General features: G+C 36.2%; 1 protein-coding gene and 1 long non-coding RNA gene across 4 annotated transcripts in view; both read left to right on the top strand.

The window, feature by feature from the left end:
* The window catches only part of LOC140165905 (uncharacterized), a 33,658-nt gene extending 27,943 nt beyond the window's left edge, over positions 1–5,715 (top strand). For all 3 annotated transcript variants that reach the window (XM_072189249.1, XM_072189250.1, XM_072189248.1), the window contains 4 exons: positions 33–160; positions 1,039–1,296; positions 1,612–1,929; positions 4,067–5,715. In XM_072189249.1, coding sequence (XP_072045350.1) covers positions 33–160; positions 1,039–1,296; positions 1,612–1,929; positions 4,067–4,068 — 706 coding nt within the window. In that variant the 3' untranslated portion in view covers positions 4,069–5,715. The remainder of the gene's footprint in view (positions 1–32; positions 161–1,038; positions 1,297–1,611; positions 1,930–4,066) is intronic.
* An 11,233-nt stretch (positions 5,716–16,948) lies between these two features.
* LOC140165904 (uncharacterized) lies at positions 16,949–27,022 on the top strand. The gene is made up of 5 exons (XR_011860782.1): positions 16,949–17,016; positions 18,496–18,632; positions 19,171–19,453; positions 24,425–24,968; positions 26,778–27,022. It is a non-coding gene; the product is annotated as an uncharacterized lncRNA (long non-coding RNA).
* Positions 27,023–27,366: the final 344 nt, after the last annotated feature.

Raw genomic sequence — 27,366 nt, 5'->3', positions numbered from 1 at the left:
AATAGTATATCCATATTATTTTCTGTCAACAGCCGCTTCTTTTGGACTGACTGGGGAACAAGTCCCAAGATTGAACGAGCAAACATGGACGGAAGTGCGAGAACAACTCTTATAAACTCAGGTCTACATCATCCTAATGGCTTGGCAATTGACTTCCCAGGTATAAATTGTCATAGTACGCTACGGTTTTTCTTTAATTGTTTAGCATTTTTATAGTTCTAAAAGTTATTCTTTCCGTGTTCCAGAGATGACGAGTGTACCAGTTGTACCTCAGGTCAATTGACTTCAGGTCGATCGACTTACTCCATTGAACTTTTGTTTGCCCAACGGCATTAGCGTCAATTTGTCTTGAAATATGGGGTTGGGACATTCAGCCTGAATTTTGTAGCCAAACCTTTCCATATGCAGTACAAGGTTACTGTTGAGCTAAAGTAAAGGTTACCTAATCTAAGGCCCGATCTAAGGTTGGCAGTTCTTTGTTATCACGAATTTGTTGAATATTGGATCTTATCAATTAGTAGGTTTTAGCGGGTTCGCCGTCGGACAAGTTTAGAACTGTCAAGCTTTCGTCAGGAGTAGCTCTGACTTCTTCAGGACAAAGTACCTAAGAATGAGACATGTAGACCGCCCCTTGTCTACTGATGACTCTGAAAAGAGCCGTTTGCTGAAGACTGCCCCTTGTCAACAGAAACTACAGATTTTGTAAGTTTTGGTGGCTCTGAAAAGAGCCGTTCACTGAAGACTGCCCCTTGTCAACAGAAAACAAGCAGACCTCGCCTATCTGCTAAATTAAAGGTTTGTTCGCTCTGAGGAAGAGCTGTTCAATGAAGACTGCCCCTTGTCAACAGAGAACATGTAGAACTCAAAAATGCAAGATGATAATTTCATCATTAAGAATTTTTAAAGACAATACAATCTATGAATATGTAAAAATCTATTATTTATTGTAAATAAATCTGAGAGGAAAAAAAAGGGGAGGAGGGAATTTGGGTAGTGATTTATTGTTATCCTGTAGAAATATAATTATGTTGCTCGCAGGGAATTTGATGTACTGGTGTGATGCGGGTATGAATCGCGTGGAGGTTGCTGACCTAAATGGACACTCCAGGAGCGTCATTGCTACTGTCACCAGTGTTGATATTCATCCTTTCGATATTGGTATTTATAACAATGATATCTACTGGTCCGACTGGAGTTCAACTAGGCTCGCTAAGGTGAATAGATACAATCCGAATGCAGTAACTACAGAAGGACCGTCAATATTTACTAAAGCAGGAGGATTACATATCTATAAAGGTAAGTCAAATATAATGCTTCAGGCAAAAACAAATAGATGTCACAATTTTAGTAAGTCTATAAATTGCCTCGGGATCCCAATTATCTTAATAATGTCCGAATTTGTGGTGAAAGACTTGGCTTATAATGATTATATAATCGCGAAAAACAAATTGAGGCCGCCTTCAAATCCCTTATTTACAAAACGAATACATTTTGTAGTTTGTTGCAGTTTTCGTATGGAGAATCTTGAGCATATAATTGAAACCAGTTTCCATTGCGATCTATGATTTAGCAAACATATTATAAGATCAGCCTTTTACCTTAATTTTGTAGCAATTCGAATTCGACTTGTCGGAGGAAGTAATAGCACCGAAGGCAGAGTTGAAGTATTTCATACCAATATCTGGGGTACAGTGTGCGATGACTCGTGGAATTCGAATGATGCAATGGTTGTGTGCCGTCAACTTGGACTTCCCTTTACTGCTGCTCAAGCATTAGGTGGCGCGGTCTTTGGGCAAGGATCTGGACAGATATGGCTGGATGAAGTTGGCTGCAGTGGATCAGAAAGTAACCTGGAGGACTGCGGTCATAACGGATGGGGCATACATGATTGTGGGCATAATGAGGACGCTGGTGTTCGTTGTTCCAATTGTAAGTCCAATGTGTGCACCCCGGAGTATGTATTTTATAATGTTGAGTTTTCTTGCAATAGTGAAGTGTTCAGCGACACAAAGTAATATCCCTTTCCAGGCTACGGAGACAAAAGAGTTGCAATTACCGTTTGTTTGAATAAAATACAAGACCAAATTGTGAGGTATACGATTCAGCATTCGCGACTTTGGTCTGATTGGATCAGATTGTGCCACAAATTAAAGCCATGAATCGGGAAATAAAAGTTCAACGTTACATACATGTATCGGAAATATATAAAACATACAAACAACAACATAAAGCGCCTTTTCCAAAACAGTTACGCAACGCCAAAAAAAAAAAAAAAAAAAAAATTATATAAACAAGCCAGAATACTAAATTAAAAGGTGAAATTATCATGCAAAGTATTATGTAACAAACCAAAATGACCGTGGATAAACTTGATGTTTGTACTGGGTGTTGAAACTCTTTATGTTTGGAGCACTGATTTCTGAGTGTGTTGGAAACCCTATTCCACGATTAAGCAGCAGCAATGGAGAAAGCTCTGTCCAAAGGTGACAATTGATTTTCTTTGGAAAAACTAAATTCAGGTTTACTTGGAAGATTGTTATAGAGTTGAACTTAAAAAATATCCTGCCAAAACCTGCCAAAATTACTCCCTTTTTTACGGTATTCCATACTTTTACGTATCTGACTTTTGATACTTGTTGATAAAATTAAGAGTTTTGACTTGTCACAGTGGCTGCACACTAATTCTGCCACACTGTGCATGCAAGCATAAACGTGAATTGAAAAGCGAGCGCTTCAAAGTTGGTCAATTTTAGAAAACATCCATGTCGAAAAATGAATTGTTTGAATTTTTAATATATGGTATGTGAAGCCTGGGCTACCATCGAGTCCGACAAAATTAAATATTGCTTTGGTTAAGAGTTACTGCCTGTTTTTTGGATTTTTGAAGATCGCTCAAAAATCAGTAAATCATTAATCAGTAAATATAGGCCTATTGAAATAGTCTGACCAACCACCATTTAGCTGAAATACTAATCTTTCTTTGCATGTAAATTATTTCAGTCGACAACGAATGAAGCACTAGAGGAAAACTCTTTGAAACATAACATTATCAAAGATATTTCGTAGGGAGTAGTTTTTCAAACCACAATTGCTGTAAGCCATTGTGTGTGCCCAAGGCCACGCTATTTTTGTATACGCGGTACAGTGTAATGGCGGTTCCTTTTACCGATTGTCCTCCCATGTTAATCCAGATAACAAAATTCAAGTCTCATTTCAACTGAATTTTTATTTTTACTTTCCGGGTTTGGCTTTGAGTAATGGTGACACATACCATGTTTACAGTAAAAATGAAAATTCTATTCCAGACACCGTCAAAATGTCAAGTAATTGGCTGCAGTTTATTTTTGCAACCTCATAACAGGTTCATACTTGACAAATTTATGATGAATGAATAGACGTTCATTGAATAAAAAAAAAAAAACACCAAAATTACTCATGCCTAATTTGCAGAATAATATTATCAATACATAATTAGCTGTATTACCTAATTTGCATAATTAATTCCTTTTTGTGTATTTTTTGTTATCAATTGAAATAACTTTGTATACATATGTGTGAAAAAAACCGCACATTTATATCATGTACGGTTTTCTATTGGCATCAATTTTGCATATTAATTAGCTGAACTTTTTTCAGGTTTAATTTGTCTGCAGATTGGCCGAAATTGCTAAAATAGTATATTTGGTTAATTTATTATTATTATTCAATGATAGATTTTTTCTTTTTTTTTTCTTTAACGAAGTCAGGAAAGATAGGCATTTAACATGTGATATTTAAATTAACGCTGCTTTTTCAAGCAAGCGTCCAAATAAACCTTCAAAATCACGAAATGTGGCAATTTTGTCATTACAGCCATTTGTGGCAGGATTTTATTCCATCTACGAGCATCTTTAAATTGACACTACATGACATCGACAATGCATTGAACGATTTCAATTCTGTTTTTTGATTTTTGATGCTTTAATAAAGCTGAATAATGTAGAAACATTTCTGCTGCGCTTATTTTTGAGGTGATATGCCTAGTAATAACTTGTTTCTCTACTTGTTTTGTCTTTTACTGTTTCAGGACCCGCCTGATCTTGCCTCTATATAGACATGCACGGAAGTAACAAGGACTATAGAGGATGTGTTTCATAATACACTGGGGGGACTTTTTGTATCTTTAACATTTATATAAAGAATCCTCCACGCATAAATGAAGCTGCGCAGCTGTAAAAGTTTTGGGTCATAATAACTGTGATCGGTAGCTTGTCTTAAGGGATAAAAACTTCACAATAGCTTGTAATGCATTTCGTGTACATTAACTTTGTATTTTGCATTATGTTACTCAGAATTTACCCGTTATTAGTACAACAATGATACGAAATTGCTAAAGCAACTGAGAAAACTGATAATATGTGACCATCCACCGCAAATGGCTGTTTCTTCTGTTCAGATAGCTTTAAGTGCTATCCTTAACATACATTTTTTAGTATCTGCCTTTTATATATGTTTTTGTATTTTACATATTATATATCATTCAAATTTTAAATGCAATTCAAATGGAACATTTATATGTGTACTTATATTGTTTTTCTGTTGATATGCTGATATGCTGAAATAAATCAAATCAAACCAAACAATTAGTTAATCCATAGTTAACCTGCCAAAATGGCTTGCCTCCCTTTTTTGCTTTTCCCTCTGTCCACCAGAATTATTTGACACAATATCAAAGGGATATGCAAATGTATTATGTACACAGTATTCTATACAATACGCTTACAAAGATCAAATTCATCAAATTAACTCCGATATACTTTTGCTGCAACAGTTCGGGTAAGCCTCTTGCAGTTCTCCATTGTATTGGCTTATCCATACATGGTACTAGGGGAGCTAGAAACACCTCATTTGCACCGCCAGAACCAAACAAAACCAGCAGGTTTCAGGATGATCAGGATGTGCCCAAGAATATTATCTGGCCGCAAGGGGGCGGGGTTGCAAGATGTCGTCCGAAATGGCCGCCAAATGCAGGTAATCACTATAAATGACCATGAATACCATTTCTGAACCAAACTAACCTTTTTGATGATTTTTTGTGATTCATGGTAAAATATTGCTGTGGAGGGCTAAATGGGAATATTGAAAGCTGTGACTGCCACGAATATTAACTTTCAAGTGTCATTTGGCATATTTATAGGAAAAAAATCATTTTCTTTATTTTTGTATCACTGTAAAAAAAAGTGTTTGATGGTTTTTTGTTGTTGTTGTTGAATTTTTGGGTATTTAAAGTGCATTTTCAGACCAGCATGTGATGCGTCTAAAGTCACGTCATCGTTCACTAAATCGAGATATCGGGAAATTAACTATTTCACATACAGAACTATAATTTTAGTGTAGTTTTAAGCAATATTGCATACTTAAATATAATTAAAGATTCCATTTAAACAATCCATAGTCTAATTAAATTATAGAAAGATGAGGTCCGACCAACAGCCATTTTGTTCATTATAACGAATGGTTCATGTTCTAACTAATTCCAGCGGACGGTATGTGGCTAGTAAGGAATCGTCTTTGACCATGCGCAGATCTGGCTGGTCAGGAATATATTTAATATCCCGAATTCATAATATGCCTACCAGTTCGATCGTATAACCGATTTGCTAGAGAATATTTGTTACCATGTTTAATAAATTCGTATTTATCGTACAATAAAATGTGGCCAAATGTATATGTGTACATAGTGTGTGGATCACAAGAATAATAATCTTCTACGGACTTGGCTACAAAGCATGTCGGGAAGGATATTGACCTTTGTCAGTTATTATGTTAGAGATGAGGTCCGACCAATGCTTGTTTCATACTTTTGTCGCTGAGCGGCGTGACGCACGCGCATTGCAGACAAACGGACAATCGAAGCTTGTCATTGGTTAATACGTCTTGCCGCTGGCCGTAGCGGCAAGCGGCATGGAAGTATGATGGGGCACTGTGGCCCACGTCACTGTGTGCGATCATGCGTGACAGGCAATTCCCGATATTGTTAAAGGAGTATTTCTTGATCCTAGCATCCTCTTTTTATGACATTTTTCAGTAGATATCCACGAAAAAAGCTTATTCCCAAAATTTAAGTTGTTTCCGATTTTGCGTTTGCGAGTTATGAATGATTATGTGTATTACACTGCTCCATAGACAATGTGTTGTAATTTCGTTCTGGTGCACCAGAACGAAATTAAAATTTCACGATATCTTTGCTAAACGAAATAATTTGCAAGAAATTTTGTGTATATAAACATTATGTAGCCATAGGTTTCCAGTGATATAAAAATCTCAACTTTTTTTGAGAAAAGTGGGGCGATGAGGCTATGGATCACGAAATGCCCTTTTAAGTTCCCTGTTTCAGCACGCCACCGATTTTTATCCCCGTCTCCTATTGTTTACAACTTGTTCGGACTGGATCCGAACATAATGAATAGGATTGTTATGAAAAGGATCGGGATCGATCATAATCCGAATGAATCCGAATGGTGTTTCTATTCCTTATTTTTATAAATAATAATATTATGAAAAGGTCGATTGCCCTCAACATTCTGCACTGTAACAACCATAATAATGATGTTAGATAAAATACTTAATAATGCCTTCTTCTGTTACTATTGATCCTGCTTGCATCGACCCACGGTCAGTGAAGCCGACATGGCTCTGCTAAATAGGCTACCATAACATAGTCTGTCTGGTCATCTGTAGTTTTCATCGATCAAGAGCTATCGATGCGACCTCTATATATTGTTACAGATCGGTCGATATGTGTGCGACATTTGTGCTGATTTCCTATATGTACAAGAAGTACAATAAATAACCAATACAGGCTGTATCAAAATAATTGGTACTCATCAGTTTCCAGTGATGGGCACATTAAAATGCAATGAAAATGCAATAATATCCAATAAATACCCCCAATGACCCTATAAGATCGTATAGGGGCAAACTTAATTCTTTCAAACATGTCAAATTATGCGTCTGGCCCCACCGATCTCAGAAATGTAAGGTTTGTGCGTATACGGCCTATCGTTTAAGTTATGGGGCACAGAACGTCACAGGTAGATTTAGCTGTTGTGTATGGGTCAAAAGGCAAAGTTGCTCAAATTTTCGTAAAAATTGAGGCAAAGCTTATTGGCTATCTTAAAGGTTTCAGAAAAAGAATAGTTTGCACTATCTCCGATATTTAGTTAGCATGTTACTCAGCAAAGAGTCAAACGAAATGTAGGATTCCATAGGATTCAATGGAATTTGTATTCATTTATCATCTATCTTCTGTAACACAGACCCAGACGTACTTATAATGCTATGCACTCAACCGTGTAGTGTAAACAAAGACTGTATAGAGACAATTCACTGCACTTGACATCGCAGATCTAATCTTTTCCTGAATCTCTTGAACTTGAGGAACAGTTTGCATCCATTTTACGAAAATTGGAGCAACTTAAATTGTTCACCCGTATAACATGAACATTGACATTGGACTTGTTGAACCTCATAACTTAGTAACTATATGTCCTACGGGTAAATATGTTACTTTTGTGTAATCATAAAAGCAAAGTCATTGTTCATTAAATCTACAACCGTATGACAAGATTTGCAATTTAAAGAGAATTGGTCATTGCTCATTGAATGAAGCTGGTATATGGACAATATAAGTGCGATCTTTCATTTAATGACATAAAATCTGAAAAATATTGTAAGGATCACGTGGGATTTTGACTTTTAAAACCTATATTTTGGTTAAAAATTGTGCTTGAAAAGGTCGTTTTCAACAGATTTACCACATTCGCCTTGCTATAAACATTAAATTGCGTTATTTGTTGACGTAATGAAACAAGGTGTTTTTAGGGGGAAGTGTTAGCTTTCGTTCGATATACAAACATTCTGATTGGATGAAGGAACACTTGAGGTTTTGACAAAACTAATCACAGATGCCTATTTTCCACTAGTCACCAGCTAGAAGTTCACACAGCTCTTATAATGCTATGCACTCAACCATGTAGTGTAAACAAAGACTGTGTAGAGACTGCTTGCTTGAAAGCTCTTGGACGAAATTGTGTCCTCAGGTATATCGAGGTGGAAACTGTGCATAGATGCGTTTATAAGAGAATCGTTTTGTAGCCAAACCTTCCCATATGTTAAATAATTAACCAAAATAATTTGTTTGCTAGCTTTTACGCGAACTTGCCGCTTGATGCTTAAATAAGTACACATATTTCCAAAATAGAGCCAGTCTAATAGGATTCAATGTTGAATTGGGGAAAAACATGAATACAAAAGCCACCCAAGTCCATACTTTGGCCAAATTGAGTTAAGCATGGGAAAGTGTTGCTATACATAGGCCTGCCATATGTATGAAAGAACAACTCAAATTCATCCTCTGTGTCTATTGAGCATGTGAAAAATAGCATGTATGAAAGAATCAACCCAAGATCATGATTTGAGTCTTGTAACACATTGATTGAAATCCAGTATGTATAAAAGTCCACTTGTAACACATTCATTGCTGGAGAGTGACTTTTGAAAAAAAATGGGTTTAATCAAGGAAAGTGTGTGGTTTATATTACATGGCAGAATGCTATCAACATTATACATAACTGTGTGCTTTATTTTGTATTATCTTACTAGTGGTAATCTCATTCCAACATTATTGTCTTAGTATATGATTCAAAAAACCACCCAAGTCCAGAATTTAAAATGAACCCCACGAAGTCCCTGAAATGCTAATCGTCATACCTAATACAGTTTAACCCACCCATTTGCACGTACAACTTACCATATTGACCAGGTAAATCTAACTGAAGGAATTAAAAGGATACACAGGTTTTTTTCTCAGAATCACTTCCCATGGACTTGGGTGGGTTTTGGATTCATGTATTCAATTGATTGGTACCGATCATTTTGATACAACCTGTATACCCCTCTAAAGTAAACACATCAAAAAAGAGAGTCCGTACTACTTTGAGTTTTCATAACTTTGAACACACGTAATTAAAAGCAATAAATATGACGCAGTTATAAAGGCATTGTTCTCTCTACCATTATGTCATTATTAGCTGCTAATCAACACGTTTTCCTTTGGTTTTCGCGTTACAATCTAAATAAAAAATAGTAAAAATTACTCAATGTTGAGTAATGAAACAGAGCGACATAATAAGTTTGATGGAAATTGATATTAAATTTTTACTCAATTTGAGAACGATTTCTCACTGGTGCTTAGTTCCCTTTTAACTCAACATTGAGAACCCAGCAAGCACAAAACGTTTTCGACATTATTCGCAAAAAGTCAGAAAGGGTTGCCATAAAACGTTTAAATGTCGGGTTATATAAAGGGTATTTAAAGAGTAAAAACGTTTGTATAACATTCAAAAACATTTGATGATAACCTACTGCAAATATGCTAACATAGTGTTATTTAAGTGTTGACAAACTATTTAGCAAAAAATGTTTGCAAAAAATATTTTACAATAACATGTTGAAAACATTTTAAAATGTTTCCTTGACCTTTATATAACCCAACATGTATTGTTATTAAAACGTTTTTAGCAAACCACAAACCCGAAATATAACATGTTTAAAACGTTTTGTGTTTGCTGGGTAGTTCCCTTTTAACTCAACATTGAGTAATTTTATATTTGCAGTGATACTGAAGAAATGTACTGCTATCAGAATGTATGTAAAATCATCGGCAAGAGTGGGTGAGCTTCAAAAACCAACCCGTTTCTCATTTAAAATGTTGGTATCGTTAATCAATGTAGCACTTTTATTAAAGCCCTTTTAAAGACCTTTTATTAAAGGACCTTTAAGGGGTGGGGTATGAACGTTTGGACAATATTTATTGTGGGACATTAGAGCACATCAGACATATCGAATTGCATTCTGAATATGAAGAATGTCCTTCTGATATCAAATAATTTTGATTTTTTGAAATTCGCAATGTATTACACATTTTATGGCAAATGATTAAAAATTGATATTTTTGATATTTAACAGTACTCGAAGTAAACTTTATAAATCTGATGGTTTATACTTAAAATGTATGTAGGTGGGATGAAAAGCCGACGATCAATTGAAAATTTTGACCTTTCGTATTGAAGATATGGATTTTTTTTCCCAAAACACAAAAAAAATTAGGTCTTTTGGGAAAAAAAATCCATATCTTCAATATAAAAGGTCAAAATTTTCAATTGATCGTCGGCTTTTCCTCACAGCTACATACACTTTAAGAATATATCATTAGATTTATAAAATTTACTTCGAGGACTGTTATATATCAAAAATGTGAAAAATATCAAATTTTAATAATTTGTCATAAAATTTGTATTATATCGTGAATTTCAAAATTGAAAATTATTTGATATCAGAAAGACATTCTTCGTATTCAGAATGCAATTGATATGTCTGATGTGCTCTCATGTTCCACAAAAAATAGTGTCGAAACGCTTAAAACGCTCATTCCAGATCCCTTAAGTGGTCCCAGCGAAAGTGCAAAAAAATTGAAATTGTGTATAAATTGCCTGAAAGTGAAGGTTAAGTCATTAAAATTGTCGTTAGGTATTTTTGACATGAAAAACATTGGTAAAAATGAGAAAAACAGCGGGTAGGAAAAAAGTTTAGGCCCTATTCAATTACGTGTAGCTAATTATACTGTCAGTATATAAATTACAGATTCATGTAAATGCCGTATTTTTGTCTTAAATACACGGCTTTCAGCTGAACCACTAGCAGGCTATGTTAGCACATCTATGACAATGACGAAGGTAACAAAACTTGAATTTTGATGATTTTTACAATCGTCCGGATGAGCAAATCACTGAATGGGCCTTTAAAGAATATTTATCAGCATGTAAAGTGGGTATTGCACTTTTTGTTAATTAATTTGGATTTAACGTCACAGCATACCATAATCACAATGACTACGAAAAACAGCTCAATAAAAGGTGGGCAGCTTCAGTTATATCGATTATGAAAACATAATTAATTTTGCTCTTATATCGATTATAATTATAAAATATAATTAAAGCTTTTATCCACTAATTTGTCAGGGCACCCTTCACCTTAATAAACCTCAGTATGTTATTCTCTCTCATTCGATTACCATATACACAGTTGTACCTTTATAACATAACAGGTTTAAAACTGGAAAGATGATGAATCAACAGGTTAACTCGACTATCGGGTTTTGTCGATTTCTTGCTATTATTATTCAGATATTAGTTTTGACGAATGCGGAATTTCTATCCCGGAATTCATCATTCCATATGGTAGAAGTTGACCAGGTTTATACCGGTAGCAAATTGTCTACCTTTGAAAGTGTGAATGTATTGCATTGTGCTGCCAGTTGTCTTCGCAATCCTGGTTGTAATTCGTTTAGTTTGTGTAAATCTGCGGCGACAACTTGCGATTTAATGACTATAACATCTTCCGGTGTTCTGCAAACAAACAAGGCTGCACAACCAGATTGCCAGATATACTCGACACCATCTGAGTGGGTGAGTCTGAAGTATTAAATAAAAGGGACGGTGGGGCCGGGAGGAGAGACATATCGAGCGAAGGGGAGTGGGTCATTTAAAGAGAGACCCTCGTTCATGAATTCCTTCCTGATAATTTTACTGATTATTTAATTCAAAATGGGTCTATTCCGAGCTACCCCACTCGCATTTCTTCATTATATCGTCTATTTAATTTCAACAATGATTTAGTCAGAAATACATGTAGGCCATGATTATATTTCCAACTGTGCCACCAATGTTATTATTATTATTATTATTATTATTATTATTATTATTATATGCTATAATATAATGTATATGATGAAAATAGATACATGTCATGATTAAATGTTGACTTTTTATCCTGCCTTTCCGCCCTCTTATTAGTCGTACTCGCACTTAGAGGTATGTATTCGTACTCGTGGAATAGTACTCGTACTCATGATTTGTGATGTTACTGTACTCGTACTCACGACATGACATACTCGTTTGAACATACTCAAGAGTATTCATGAATCAAATGGGGAGTCTGAGTGTATCATACTATAGCCTACTAAGCCTATTATAACATACTCCGTATGCCTATTATAGCCATAAAGCAAAATTCACATTACAATTTTCCTCAAAAAAAAAAAAAAAAATTAAACACACAATTCAATCAAATCAATATATGTCATAAAGCTCTGCTTAATCAGGTAAAGGGAAGAAAAATCCTAATTTTAAAACTAAACCATATTTTGACAGTCCTATGGACATTTTTGGAATTGTGATTATTTTATTAAGGATACTTTTTGGTGCAGTATATGTGGTTACGGCAACTATATATATTCGTACTAATATAATCACCAGCACATAATAACACAACCGTCTCAGACTTTGACTTTTTGTCAACTTTTTGATATCTAGCTTGTTATGGCCTGAGCTGAGCCGTTATTCGGTATACATGTAGAAATGTTATGAATAGGTTTGAAATGACTCTCCCTTCCCTGCTATTCTTTGGTTCACCTCAAGTTCAGTAGTGACGTCAATTATTTTCGCGGTTGCGCTGCAAGCGTTCCAACCAACCGCCTATGGATGGCGGATACCTTCAAAATACGCCTAAGAATACGCCTAAGAATACGCCTAACCTTAGACGTCTAAGATGCAATCTTAGACGTCTAAGATGCATTCTTAGGCGTCTAAGATGCAATCTTAGGCGTCTAAGAATTTCGCGGTTGGCTTAAATCAACGAATCACAGGACCGGAAATCCAAAACAACCAATCATCTTAGGCGTATTCAATTATTGACCAATGAAATCTTAGACGCCTAAGATTTTACACGCCTAAGAATTCTTACACGTCTAAGATTGATATTTTAGTGATGGACGGTATCACCAATGTGATAGCTCCCAAAAGCACCTTGGAAGACTACCAGCAGCTCGTTGAATTAGTGTTTTCCCAGTTATCATGAAGGGTTTTAGAGTCAAAATATGATTGATTTGCTTGCTTCTAATGGGGGCAAAAATAATGTCAATACTTCGTTAGGGTATAAAATTGCACTTGTCATACTTGTTTAGGGGTGCATTTTCAGACCTCGTAAATACTTGTGTAGGGTGCTATATGAGACTTCATGGCCACGCATGATACCCTCTTGTCAATGACCAGTGCCCCCCGGGGGTTCGGATGGGTCTGATTATTCGGATATCACCATACATGTATAGCTATACGAAGTTGTATACATTTACCTGTTTGAAATTGCGTCTAGAGAATCTCTGGGAACACTCTCTGCCGATAGTTGTCGAACTACATCGTGTATAGTACGCCTGATCTCAGCGAGAAATTGTTCAGATTGTGTGACCGCCATTTTTCAAGTGATACCGGCCTAAACAGCGTCCGTCGTACGTTTTGATCGAATTTGCGATACCGTCCATCACTAGTCACGGTCGAATGGTCAATCTTGGACGTCTAAGAAAATCTAGGCGTGTAAAATCTTAGGCGTCTAAGATTTCATTGGTCAAAAATTGAATACGCCTAAGATGATTGGTTGTTTGGAATTTCTGGTCCTGTGATTCGTTGATTTAAGTCTACCGCAAAATTCTTAGACGCCTAAGATTGCATCTTAGACGCCTAAGAATGCATCTTAGACGTCTAAGGTTAGGCGTATTCTTAGGCGTATTTTGAAGGTTTCCGCCATCCATAACCGCCCTTTTTATACGCGTGCTCTCTGCGCGATTAACTTTACGTGCGCGATTTGATACTGCGACCAGCGAAATTCCCAAGTATTTCCATCCTGAGGCGAAACAATGTACATGCACACAATAAGTAACTCAATGTTGTAATTTATTTCTCACCTTCTTGCCCTCTTATGATTAAAAGGAAGAAGGTAAGTTCTGCATTATAGGGTCCATAACTTTTACGTCCCCTCTAATACTTTAAAAAAAAAAAAGTCGAAAAATATTTTACGAAATGTAAAATGAAAAAAGGTATGTATAGCCCTATTTGTTTTACACATGTGGACCGATTTATAGCGTTCACACGCCATTACGCTCAGTTTATTGTGTAAAAAAGGCCGTTTTAAAAGTTGCACCTGAGTCCATAGCGGTCAGCATGGTCAGATTTTCTTTAACAAACACATGAATAGACATGGCCTACTGTGTGGACTCAGATATGCAGATGCAACTTTTAACACTGTTTAAAACGGTCTCTTTTTTTACATAACGAACCATTGTAACTGAACGCAATGTCGTGTGACGCTATAATTTGGTCCATATGTGTAAAACAAATAAGGCTACCCAACCTTTTTTACACGATTGCATTTTGTCAAATATTTATTTTTAAAAAGTATTCAGGGGGAACTTATAAGTTGTTAATCCTAGTTCAAGTATACAAGCTGTTGTTATGTATATTTTCTTAGATATTTGTTTTAGTTCATTTTTTCATTTTGTTTATTTTTCATTTTTTAATAATAGCGTAGCTATGAATTAGTGGGGGCAATGTGACTTTCAGTGGGACAAAACAAAAATGGTTGACCAGAAAGTTTCGCCGCTAGAACTTAACGGTTACTGACTGAGTAGTCTCTCTCTACTTAAAGACCCATTCAGTGATCCCAGCGCAAGTGTAAAAAAATTAAAATTGTTTATAAATTGCATAAAAGTTAAGGATAAATCATTGAAATTGTCATTTGGTATTTTTGAAATGACAAATTTGGCAAAAAACGAAGAAAATCAGCAGTACTGACGAAGTTGACGCCCCATTCAAATACACGTAGCTAATTTAGATACTATCAGTATCTAAATTACAGATTCGTGTAAAATGTCTTATTTTGTCTTAAATACACGGCTTTCGGCTGAACCACTCGCAGGCTAAGTTAGCAGATCTATGATAATGTCAAATGTACCAAAATCTGAATTTTGATGATTTTTACGATCGTCCGGATGAGCAAATCACTGAATGGGCCTTTAAGTGATCATAATTAATATTAATGTACAAAATGATCATGTGAATCAGTTTAGTAAAGTTGTTTTTCAGTTTTTTAAGGCATTGGATAGCAACTTGTGCACAGTATATTTGTGGGACATGAGAGCACATCAGACATATCGAATTGCATACGAGGAATTGCCAAGAATGGACTGAAAACCTAGCTTTTCACATAATAGAGAGATTGCGAATGTACGTGAAACGTGATACGGGAACGCCAACCACATGTTACATCAGTCGAAAATAAGTTAGTATGCCCTCTAGAGGATGAAATTCATTGTGAATTGGTCAATCGTGAAAGACCGTGAAGGCGGTTACGTTGCGGTTGGTAGCAAAAAATGAAGTTCCAAAATGAAAAAAAAGGGCATTACAAAATGCAGAAAAATTTTATGTTTGTCATGTTATGAAGTGATCCAAAGTATCCAAATAGAACAAGTAGAGTCTGACATGTACAATTTGACCTAGTACAGACAAGAAGAAGAGAATACATTTCTTTTCTTTTTTCGACGCGAATTTGAACGGGCAGATTGCCTTATTATTCATTTGTGTGTGCAGAATGCCGTCCAAAAATCATCTTGCGAAAAGGCGTTTTAGGCAAGATCGTGTCGTCTTACGGCATAATGCGGTATGAATTGTCTGTTTTTGATGAGTATCTATTCTCATCTTCTCTGGTTCGATGCACCCAAGGTGAATCAATGGGTGCTTCCTATATCTTTAGATATATTTGTCTCGGCATAGCGCCACCATGAGCTTATTGCAAGTGCGTTTACATGTAGTCTCGGTTCAGACTGTATGCGGCTATCACGAACATACTAGGAACGACGAGCGTTAGGACTGACACAAACTGGCTGTGTAGGAGGCTAGTTTGGATGTGAACGGCATTATGACGTTCTACCGCACAATGTCGCAATCTCTCTAATGACTTTTATTTTCTTGTACATGAATATGTGGGTGTATTTATGTTGTATATGGCCATGTGTCTCATGTTGGGACCCTTAACAAGGTCTTGATAAAATGAAATGATATTTTCAAAATGAAGATGAATACTTACAACCTTTATAGTGGTCTTGTTTTAAAGTGCATGTTTTTTTTTTTTTTTAATTGACACCAAAACCAGGATTTTTCATTATTGCTAATCAATTTTATGATCAATTAAGCTAACGAACTTCAACTTGCGGTATGGAGGATGGACGGACACGGTACCATAGAAAGTGTATGGAAAAAGATCATAAACAATTATTTGATGACATACTTTGTTTCCTTTTGTGTTGAGTTGAAAACTAAAATCCATGAATATTTATTACCAATTTACTGTCAGTTATTGTAGGAACTGTTGAATATATACCTTGTACAATTTCATCTGATTAATTAAACTAAAGAGAACGTTTCAAGGATCGTGTTCGCATAGGCTTCTATATAAAACGGAATTTTTTCAGAATTGCGAGTAATTAGTCTGAAAGTGGCAAACAAAGAGATATTGTATTATTATTATGGTTTGACTGATTATTATGACTGAAAGCAGTTACTGGAAAGTATTTAATCAGCTAATTAGCACTAATTAACCCGTTTTAACGAGGTCTGACAACGAAGCCCATTTTTAGAAGCAAGCATCACACGCTATATAAAGTATATATTTTCTGGTGGGCTTTTTCAAGTTCTGTTTGATTTTGTGGTCCTTATATTGAGAAAATACTCCTAAAAAGAGCCTATCGTCTAGTACCACCTGAATATTGACTTCAGGTTTGGGTCATTGTAATCTCTCATCTTTATGCTTTCCAGCAATGTATACTTTTTTATACCTGAAATTGGTACATACAATGGTCATCTCAAAATTGATGCGTTCAGCTATGAAAATAGCATGTCACGAAAGAGGGTCCCAACTTTTGACACATAGCCTTACGTATAGAAGAAAATAGTGTTTTCCCGTGAAAAGAATATTTAGAAAACTGAAATGTCTATGTTGACCTAGCTAATTTGAGGCGTATTTTTGTTATATTCTTTGCAGATCCAGAACCGGTCGAAAATTGGGCGTGTTCAAATTTCCCAAATTTTAGTAAGGGTTACTTTTTGATTTGAGTATTTAAGAGATCTGGAATGAGCGTTTTGGGCGTTTCGACAGTATTTTTTAGTGGGACATGAGAGCACATCAGACATATCGAATTGCATTCTGAATACGAAGAATGTCTTTCTGATATCAAATAATTTTCATTTTTTGAAATTCACGATATACTACAAATTTTATGACAAATTATTAAAATTTGATATTTTTCACATTTTTGATATATAACAGTCCTCGAAGTAAATTTGATAAATCTAATGATATATTCTTAAAGTGTATGTAACTGGTAGGAAAAAAGCCGACGATCAATTGAAAAATTTGACCTTTCATATTAAAGATATGAATTTTTTTCACCAAAAGACCTATTTGGGGGGGGGGGAATTCCACCTACATACACTTTAAGTATAAATCATCAGATTTATAAAGTTTACTTCCAGTACTGTTAAATATCAAAAATATCAATTTTTAATCATTTGCCATAAAATGTGTATTATATTGCGAATTTCAAAAATCTAAATTATTTGATATCAGAAGCACATTCTTCGTATTCAGAAAGCAATTCGATATGTCTGATGTGCTCTAATGTCCCACAATAAATACTGTCCAAACGTTCATACACCATCCCTTAACCTTGGTGGGTTGTGAGTAATGAGTAATTTAATTTGATTATTTAACTTCGTTTACAATTTGAAGCTATTTCATGACAGATGTGAGAGATGGAAACCCCTTTAAACATATTCAACTAATCATGCAAGAGTTGGTGTGTAATGACAATTTGGGGGAAGCCTCTTGGTGAATATTTAATAATATCTTAAAATCCTAAATATACATGGCTCAATATGAACATTTTATTGTTTGGGAAATCCCTGTAGCTGTAATAAGATAAAGGTGACAGAAAGAATTAAAGATCCATTCAGTGCAAAAAAAAATAGTTTATTGCTTAAATTGTCATTTGGTATTTTTGAAATGAAAAATTTGGTCAAAAACAGAGAAAGCTGAAGTGTTAATGAAATTGAAGTCACATTCAAATACATCTAGCTAATTTATATACTGTCAGTATAAAAATTACAGATTCATGTAGAATGTCTTATTTTCTCTTAAAACCAGTGTCACTGATTTGGGCTCGTGACACCATAGAATGTATGTATATTTATTTCGGTTAAGACAAGACCATGGAGCACCATCCGTCTGATGATCGGGTACCAAATGATCGAAAGTGAAGGTATGCCGTGAAACTCAGGGTAACGGTTGCCTTTCCACAGTTTCCAGTTTTATTTATTTATTTATTTATTTATTTATTTATTTATTTATTTATTTATTTATTTATTTATTTATTTATTTATTTATTTATTTATTTATTTATTTATTTATTTTATTTATATTTATTGATTTTTGATTTTTGATTTTTTGATTTTTGATTTATTGATTTATTGATTTATTGATTTATTGATTTATTGATTTATTTATCTACAGCTTATAATTTACAATTCTCAAGTTGTCAGCATGCAAAAAACCAAGGCTACAATACAAGTGGCATATATCAGCTCTTCTTTGACAACGCCTACGCGAAGGCGTTCTGTGATATGGAAACAAATGGCGGAGGATGGCTTGTAAGCTTAAACTTTATATTTCTTATGTACGTAAAGGATACACCGTGGTATGTATGCTGTTTGCCAGCAGATTAACGACAGAAGCTTGAGACTTTCCCCCAGTCCTGCCAGTAGCGATGTGGCGCCAGGCGGAAAAGATAGGGTGACACTCTTCTCCAATTCCTGCGAGGGCAAATTTGTACAAATACTGTAGGACCTACCAATGTGGTTATAGTCAACTTGCATTGCGATCTTAAAACGGTCTTTCAAATGACGGCTCAGTCCAGGACACGTGCCCTTCCTGGTTCCTAGCCACGCCACTGCGTGCTGTGAACCTACCGGGTTCAGTTTCCTCCTTTTAAATATTCAGAGCTAAAAAAAGAACCTTCCACGTCATGACTCCACATTTCAATGCCACTCATACCAACACACGCCTGCCTATATATTGTACAGTCCTAGGCTACTCGTTTTGACCTCAAAAATGTACTAACCTATAAGGGACTTCCTACTTCTAATCACACATGCCAAGTTCTAATAACCGCTTTACTGTTTGTTGAAGGTTTTCCAAAGACGGTTCGATGGCTCCATAGATTTTAACCAAGACTGGGATAACTACCGTTATGGATTTGGTACCGGTACTGACCTTTGTGGTGAATTTTGGTGGGGTCTAGATAACATTACGGCGATTATGGATAAGATTTTCAATAAAGATTTCAGTTGTCTGCGGATTGAATTGACGGACTTTAATAACGCTACGAGTTACCAAGAGTATGAACAGTTCTTAGCTACAGGTTCGGACGGACAATCTGACTTTGGATCTTTACTAAATAATGGAACTGCTGGTAAGTGTGCGCCGGCCAAGTTGGCTTCGCTTGTTGTACCAATCATTAATTTGCCTAAGTCGCTAGCGATTGGTTCTGACATTTTTTCCTTTGGTAGTCAAATATCGATTCTAGTATTAAAAGGTATTAATTATAAAGTTCTGTCCGCTTTAGTTACGAATCAAAAGAATTTGCATCTCATTTCTAAACATTTTGAGATGAAAAATGCCTCATTTTGCCATTCAAATACGTATTCGCTGTCAAAGTGACGTAATTATATCGGATTAACTACCATAGCAATGGATGAATACAATTTTGACTCCGTGTATCCACGGGTATTTAAAGCATATAATTACTGCGCACAAAGTGTATCCGTACACTTAAAACAATATCACGTTTCTTATAGACACTAAAATAAATTTGCTCGTTTGATGAAAACATTTTTACATTTTTTTGCGTACTTTGATACCTCACACTAAGCTATTCGCTGTAGAAGTGAGGTAATAATCGGATTAACTGCAATGGAGGAATGCAATTTTTGTCTATATCGCCTTGCACTACAACGTTCACGCGGTACCTATGCATTGAACCATATATTCTGATCACTCGCACCTGTAAGATAAGTATCTTTGAAAAGAGCGGTATTGTATTCAATATATGATTGCAGACATACACAGGTTGGGAGTGCAACCTGCATGTAGTGCAGGGGGATATAGTCAAAATGATCCTCACGTATGTACATGGAAAACACTGTGACAATACGTAGTGTATTGTCACGGTGAAGACCGTGCTTGGAAGAGTATGCTGTATGCTAGCATACGTATGGTCACGGTGTATCCCGTTGTCAAAATACCACGTACTTTAGCACAGTAATAACGCCCTCTGTTGGTCATAATTACGTATTTTCAACGTAGTGAAGAAATATTTGAGGTAATATGCGACCCCATAGAATATAAAAAGCAGAATATTAGTATGTTTAAAATCAAAATGAGGTATGGGGCTGGCTGGGGGTGGCTACGGGGCTATATTGCTAAGACAATATTGTTCAAGGTTGCGCCGCAGGCTTATAAAGAAACAAAAACAATAGCAAACAAGCTTAAACTATAAATTAGCCCCCGATAGAGGGCAGGGCCTGAAGAATGAGGGGAATTACGGGGTAAAGAGTAAAATATGTCCGTAAATATAACAGAATGTTCGTTATCAGTTCGTCATCCTTAAGGTTACTCTTGCTTTCTTGCCCTGCGGGGCCCTTATATTGGGGTCCCACTTGGAGTGTTTAGTCGTCGTATGGGAGTCTCCGGCATCGGGCCTGCCGGCCCTGCGGCCTTGATGTTTTTGGTTGATACTGGGCCCCAGCATCAACAAACAAGAATGAGTAACCTTAAGGATGACGGGCTGTCTCTAATTTAAAAAAACCTTAATGTTAAAACCTTGTAATGTAACTTCTAAAAATACTAGTTTTTATATTCTATAGTGTTATATTACCTAAAATATTTCTTCACTACGTTGAAAATACGTTTTAAAGTGAATTATGACAAACAAAGGGCGCTATTACTGTACTAAAGTATGTGGTATTTTGACAACGGGATACACCGTGACCATACGTATGCTAGCATACAACATACTCTTCCAAGCACGGTCTTCACCGTGACAATACACTACGTATTGTCACAGTGTTTTCCATGTACAATATGTGTGTATTGGGTCTCTCCTGAAAACAGCGTCCGCCCGTTTTATTGTGTTTTCTATATTCGGAAATATAATAGTTTGCATTAGCTTCGATGACTGGTTGATGAGTTACGGAGACAAATATTGCATAAGTAAATAATCTCAATAAGATCAAATGGCAACCTATGATGGTTGACCTTTGTTATCGTCTATCTAAGTAGCTAGTGTGAGCTATACATTGTAGCTAGTGTGAGCTATTATGTTTCTGAATTCCTTTTGGTAGACCATAAAGTATATTCTAGCCAAATTTGGACACCACCCGGTTATTTTTCCTATAATTATGTACCATGCAATATTCATAAATATTGGTCATAATGCCCATATTTGTCATTTGGCAAATACACAAATATTATACACAGAAATATATACGCTAGAAATTCCCACATGCGGAAACCAGCAAGCTCATCTTTTGATGTTTACTGAGGTATAGCGAGTGTGACCTTCAGCCACGTAGAACTGGGATAGTTTTGCATGGTAAATACACTATTAAATCACGGCGAGATGTAAATTGGGCGATGATGTCATAGCTCATTAAAGTTTGCCACTAGGTCTATCGCAACTTGTTGTAATGAACTTCTGAACTACAGGTCGCATTAAAGGTCCGTAACCCGATCGACAGCATCATCCCCCCGATTTTTTTCATTGTTGATGAGGTTTTGGTATCACATAATAGATACTATTTTTCTCATTATTATCCTGAAATTTGACGCTCCAAGTCGATGTATTTCCGGAGAAATCATGAAACACAGCGGTTTTTACAGGCTACCAGTTGTTCGCATTTTACACGACACGGGAGTTTTGGGTAGTCATAGAATGAAATCGGAAAAGATTCGGAAGACTTCACCCCAGTACCAATTCGTCCGCAAAAATACATCAAATAGGCCCCCTAATGTCAAACTATAGATGGCGCTACAATGATATAAAACAAAAAACAAAAATAAAGAAATACATAAAAGGCGAAATAAATAAGGAAACATGACCTATATTGTCAAGCATGATACGAGCAATATGAAAAAAAATTATGAGAGCACCCCCCCCATTAAAAAATTAGTTAAAAAATAAAACAAAGAAAAATCATAAATATGTGAAAATGTGCATCATATAGCTAAAAATAAAGAAATAATTAAGCGAAGTAAATACAGCATGGGCTATCTTGTCAAGAATGATAATGAGCGCAGTGATATGTAATGTTTTTAAGATTAATCAGTATGAATAGAGGGTATAAAAGTGTACAGGGGCGAGCCGGTTTTCAGTGCCAAGGCGAACACTTCCTGTTTCCACCGGGACATGCGCTCGGCCGTTGTTTCGGGATGCCTGACCAGAATGCAATGCACGCGTACCAGTGTATTGGCTTGCTAATATGCTAATTATTCACATTTATGCTGAAATTGTTCCGTTTTCTCACATAGATTGATAAAGGGGACAATATTTGACATTGTGTGTAAGTTTGAAGAGAATCCATATCCTAAACCGATAGGGTTACCCCCCTTTAAGAAAAAAAAATACATATTTGTGATACTTTGGCCTAGACGAATAATTTGATATACTTTGAAGTGATATCTGAACACTTTCAATTTTTGAACCCTGTATAACTAAATACGAATTTGGCAAATATAACACTATTATATGAAATGGCGGGCGAAATTACCTTAAAAATTTCCTGAAAATCCGAATCCGCAAACATGATTTGAAAAAAAAGTACAAACAAAATCCTCAAAACACAAAATATGGGTAGGTAGGTCCGGCCCGTAGAACAGGGTTTTTTTTTTCGTTGCCCAAGCGCAATCCTTCGTGCATATAATATACGTAGCATAGGAAAATAAAGGTGTAGTAACGCAGGCAGAAACATAGGTAAACGGCCAAATAGGTGTAATAAACTATAAGGTCATGTGTCACAAACTGGGGTACCTTTGTGTTACATAGTAAAAAAAAGAAATGTTTCAAACATTTTACCTACACGTCTCATTTGAAGTGGTTCATCCTCCTGAGCATTTTGATACCATTTTGTTTTTATGGAAATGGGCAAAAACAATCACAAAGTAGGTGGGATTTAACCCAACCTCTTTTTTCCACATTTACAATCATTCTGAGCAAGTATTAGTCTTTTAAATGACCTTCTGTATTATTTACTTGGTTTAGATGTCTGGGAGTTCAGTTAGACATTTTTTTACTAGATTCAAATTTGTAATGGGGGTTTTAGATCAAATTTACGATATGAATCCCTCCCCCTAATCCTCAACCACCCTTGGCACATTTCATGCCAAACGTCATAAGAAAATAATTAAAGATTATTTTAAAACAGGACAAAAACACGAGTAATATAGAATCAATTAGCCTCAATTTAAGACCTAAGTAAAGGAATACTCAAGAGACAGTGTTTTGAAATCCAAGCTGCACATCAAAATGTAACAAAACCACCTTTTTGGGTACAGGATCATAACCGTATAAAATGTTTCCTCCTGTTTTGGAAACTCTTTAATTGCTCATCTTTTGAATTGATCGTTCAATTTCAAAGAGGTTTTCTGTAGAATGCGGCTTTGTAAATGCTTTTTACTGTCCTATAAGAAAATTAAATATGACCATCTTCAGCAGTCCGGTCCGACTGCCTGATCAGGAAATACTGCCGCATCAGGCAGCATGTTGCATAGTCAGGCAATACAGGCTTTGGTAACCCTTCCGAATTTGACAGACTAAGGACTAAATTGTGCATGGTGATTTTATAAAAGATCAGTGGAAATTTTACTTTGACACACATGAGCTACATGTAAGTTGACAATTTTTCACCGGGTTATTTTAACTAAAATTGATGAAAAGATACTACTAATGTACATCCATTGATAATTTTATATATTTCACCTACTTCTTTACTCTAAACCAAGAAATAACGGAATATTAAAAGATGCTCTATTTGAAATAGAGCATTGCATTGTGGGATACCATGTTGCCAGACTCAGCAACATGCTGCCTGACTCGGCAGTATTTCCTGATTAGGCAGTCGGACCGGACTGTTCAGACTGATTTTGCTTGATCACACCACAAATCTGTTGAAATTATATCCATTGCAAGGTTCCCACCGTGGTTCACTTATGTGAGGCTTTTTATGAAATGGCTCTAACGTCCTTGAACTAACCGGACTGGCTACACGTCTGATCAAAATCCTAATTATTTTGATAGACTCAAATTTTTATGTACTTTAAATCTCATGTTTTTCCCGTTAATAAAAACTTTTATGTCTTTTCTCTCTATCTCTCTCTCTAATTAAAGGAGACTCGCTGATAATTGCCCACTCAAGCAAATTCTCCGTACCAGACCACGGACCAGAGAAGGACGACTGTGCAACACCATTCGAGTCTGGATGGTGGTTCAATGAGCATCCACCACCACTTTGTCACATCGGGAATTTGAATGGTGTTTACTACAATACGCCGATCAATGTATCTCGGCCCCTTAATAAGGGTATAGTTTGGGGGTCGTGGGCGAGGCCTGAAGGTGCCGGCTACTCATTAAAAGCCACTGAAATGAAATTTCGACCATCTTGTACCCCTTCCTTATAAATATTCGAATTACAATTTGTCAGCAGACACTACCCGGCTAAAGTTTGTTCGGTTTATATAAGGCGGAAATTATTCGGCTTTTGTTACTGCGCGCGTGAATAAAGTCTCAACTCACGCTCGCGTAAATTCACATAAGCGTGCGCTACTCACGCATTACGCAACGCACACCTAGCGTAAACATTGCGCATGAGAAAGCAGAACTACACAAAATTGATATAAAGGGCGTTGGCTCTAAAAATGTTAGGCCTTGTTATGTAAAGAAGACAATTTCACGCTCCATTATTTTCACCCTGGATCTCGGAGCTTGTTCCTTTGTTATGCTAAATCCTTTCCCCATTTTCTGTGCACAAGGTTGTTCCTATACAGGTGAATGCACATAAAAAGAGTGTATCGCACGAGTATAACGTGCGAGTATAACGTGCAACTATCGCAATAGTTGAGTCAAGGAATGTAATGCGCCCAACAGCGTGCACGCAATTCTATATCAATACACAGGGAGAGGGTGAGCGTGGCGCAATAGTTAGGGTACTTGCCTTTAGTGCATGAGGTCCCGGGTTAAATTCCCGGCGGTGGCGATTGCTGGGATTTTGACTTGGAAAAGGTCTGAAATTAATTGGCAACTTCTGCACATTAAATTCAGACTTCCGCTCTCCTCATGGATCAATTAGAATTGGGTAAAAGAATCATAAAAGTACTCCGTCCTTCGAAGGGGACGTTAAGCCGACGGTCCTGTGTGCAGAGAACCATACCTGTATATGTATTTCGCAACCAGTTTCGAAAAGAGTAGGGTGTTAACCCCTGCCTGTTCCCAACCCGCCCCGGTGTTGGACCCCAATGGAAATAAGCTTCAATAGAGGCTTTCTTGGGTTATCCAGAGTTGTCAAAACCCGAATAAATCAAATCAAATCAAATCAAATCAAATCAAATCAAATCAAATACACAGGAATCTTATTTTTTCCCTCCTTATATAAGCCGAACAAACTTTAGTAGAACACTCCATTCAATCCCCTGTTGACAGATCTTTTTACTTCAATGCTCCTCAGGGAATGACCTCCCAACAGCTCTTCGTACTGCAACATCTCCTCATAGATAGGCCTATATTTAAGAAGAATTTGAAAAAATCTTTGGAGCAAAGACAACAAACTCGCAGTGGTCATCATTTTGGTCCTGTGTTACTTGGATCACTGCACGGGAAGCGCGTTATATTTCTTCGAAGAACCTTATTGTTCAATTTGCTGTTTTGTGACGTATTCAAAATGCATTTCTTGTGTATTTATTATAATTATTATGAGGGAAATCATAAATATCAACTTCCGAGATGCTTCTGTCAAGGTTTTCGAGTAATAATATACTATAGGATAAGCCACACGTACGTTTGCGCAAATGAAGTCAGTCACACACTCAATGCGCGATCATACATGCGCTGTGTAAGAGGTTGACCTGTGGAAGAGTTTATGAATGTTTATTTTCATTCTATAAAAAAAAATACCGACGAATGAATGTCGGGCGTTTCTTTCCATTACTATTATATTGTGAAAAACCAAGTAGCTGAGGTGTTAGCTAAATATGCTAGGAAAATATTATAACCGATGACCCCATGTTGACTTTGGGCTAAATCAGCTGTATCTTTGTTCGAAAGGGAACGTAAAATAGCACTCGACACCCGCCATCTTGAATAAATTTGGTGTACTGAAAATGCCTGGCAACTGTCGATCAAATACAGGATTGTCAATTAAAATACGGAGAATAAGTCTGTTTCACTATTGAAGCAGTACGAACAATGTACAAGTACGTACATTATAAGCTAAGTAGTTCTAAGCGTTACTATGTGTACTGAAAATACCTAGCAACTGTCACTCAAACTGCCGATGTGTCAATCAAACTGCCGTAAAGTGACTTCACCTTTTATACAGGGTTTAAATACGAGTGCCACGGCCCTGCTTCTGTTTCAAATCCTTATCATTTATAATATAAAAGAATAGAAATTAATTTCAAACCTCAGAAAACAAAGTCAAACATAATATAATTGAAGACAGAGTTAAAAAAAAAAAGAGTAGGCCTAGTTTGCGTATGACGTTCTGTCAACCAGATCAGCGCAGGTCAACGCAGGTCAGCAACCAATTTCATTTTTAATTCGGTCTTCAATTATAACTAGTTTTTAGACGTTTAATACAATGCCTCATAATCTACCTCATTAAATATAATACAAAATAAAGTTAAGTGAAACATTATCTAAAATTATGAAAGTCATAAACATAAAGTTTATTCGCTGTCGAACTACCACAGCAATTATAGATGAATATATGTATTGAATCATAGATGCCGAAGAAATGCTGATCACTCGCACCTGTAGGATTAGTATCTTTGAAATAAGCGGTATTGTATTCAATCTATGATTGCAGACATTTACAGATGATGAGTGCAACCTGCTTGTGGTGCATGGCGATCTATTCAATAATTGTATTAATCTATTGCTATGGTAGTAAATCCGATTATTACGTCACTTCGACAGCAAATAACAAATCAAAACCTATGTTCTTGTCGATAGAGGGCGTGAATGTGGGCGAGACCCCCAGACACAGGGGGGGCCGGCCAAGATTGGCTCAATTTTGACGTTGTCATTGGTTTTACACGTAAACACAAAAAAGTCTC

This window comes from Amphiura filiformis, chromosome 12 (genome assembly GCF_039555335.1).
Source record: "Amphiura filiformis chromosome 12, Afil_fr2py, whole genome shotgun sequence".
Lineage (NCBI taxonomy): Eukaryota > Metazoa > Echinodermata > Ophiuroidea > Amphilepidida > Amphiuridae > Amphiura > Amphiura filiformis.
This window is presented reverse-complemented; position numbering and strand designations above follow the sequence as displayed.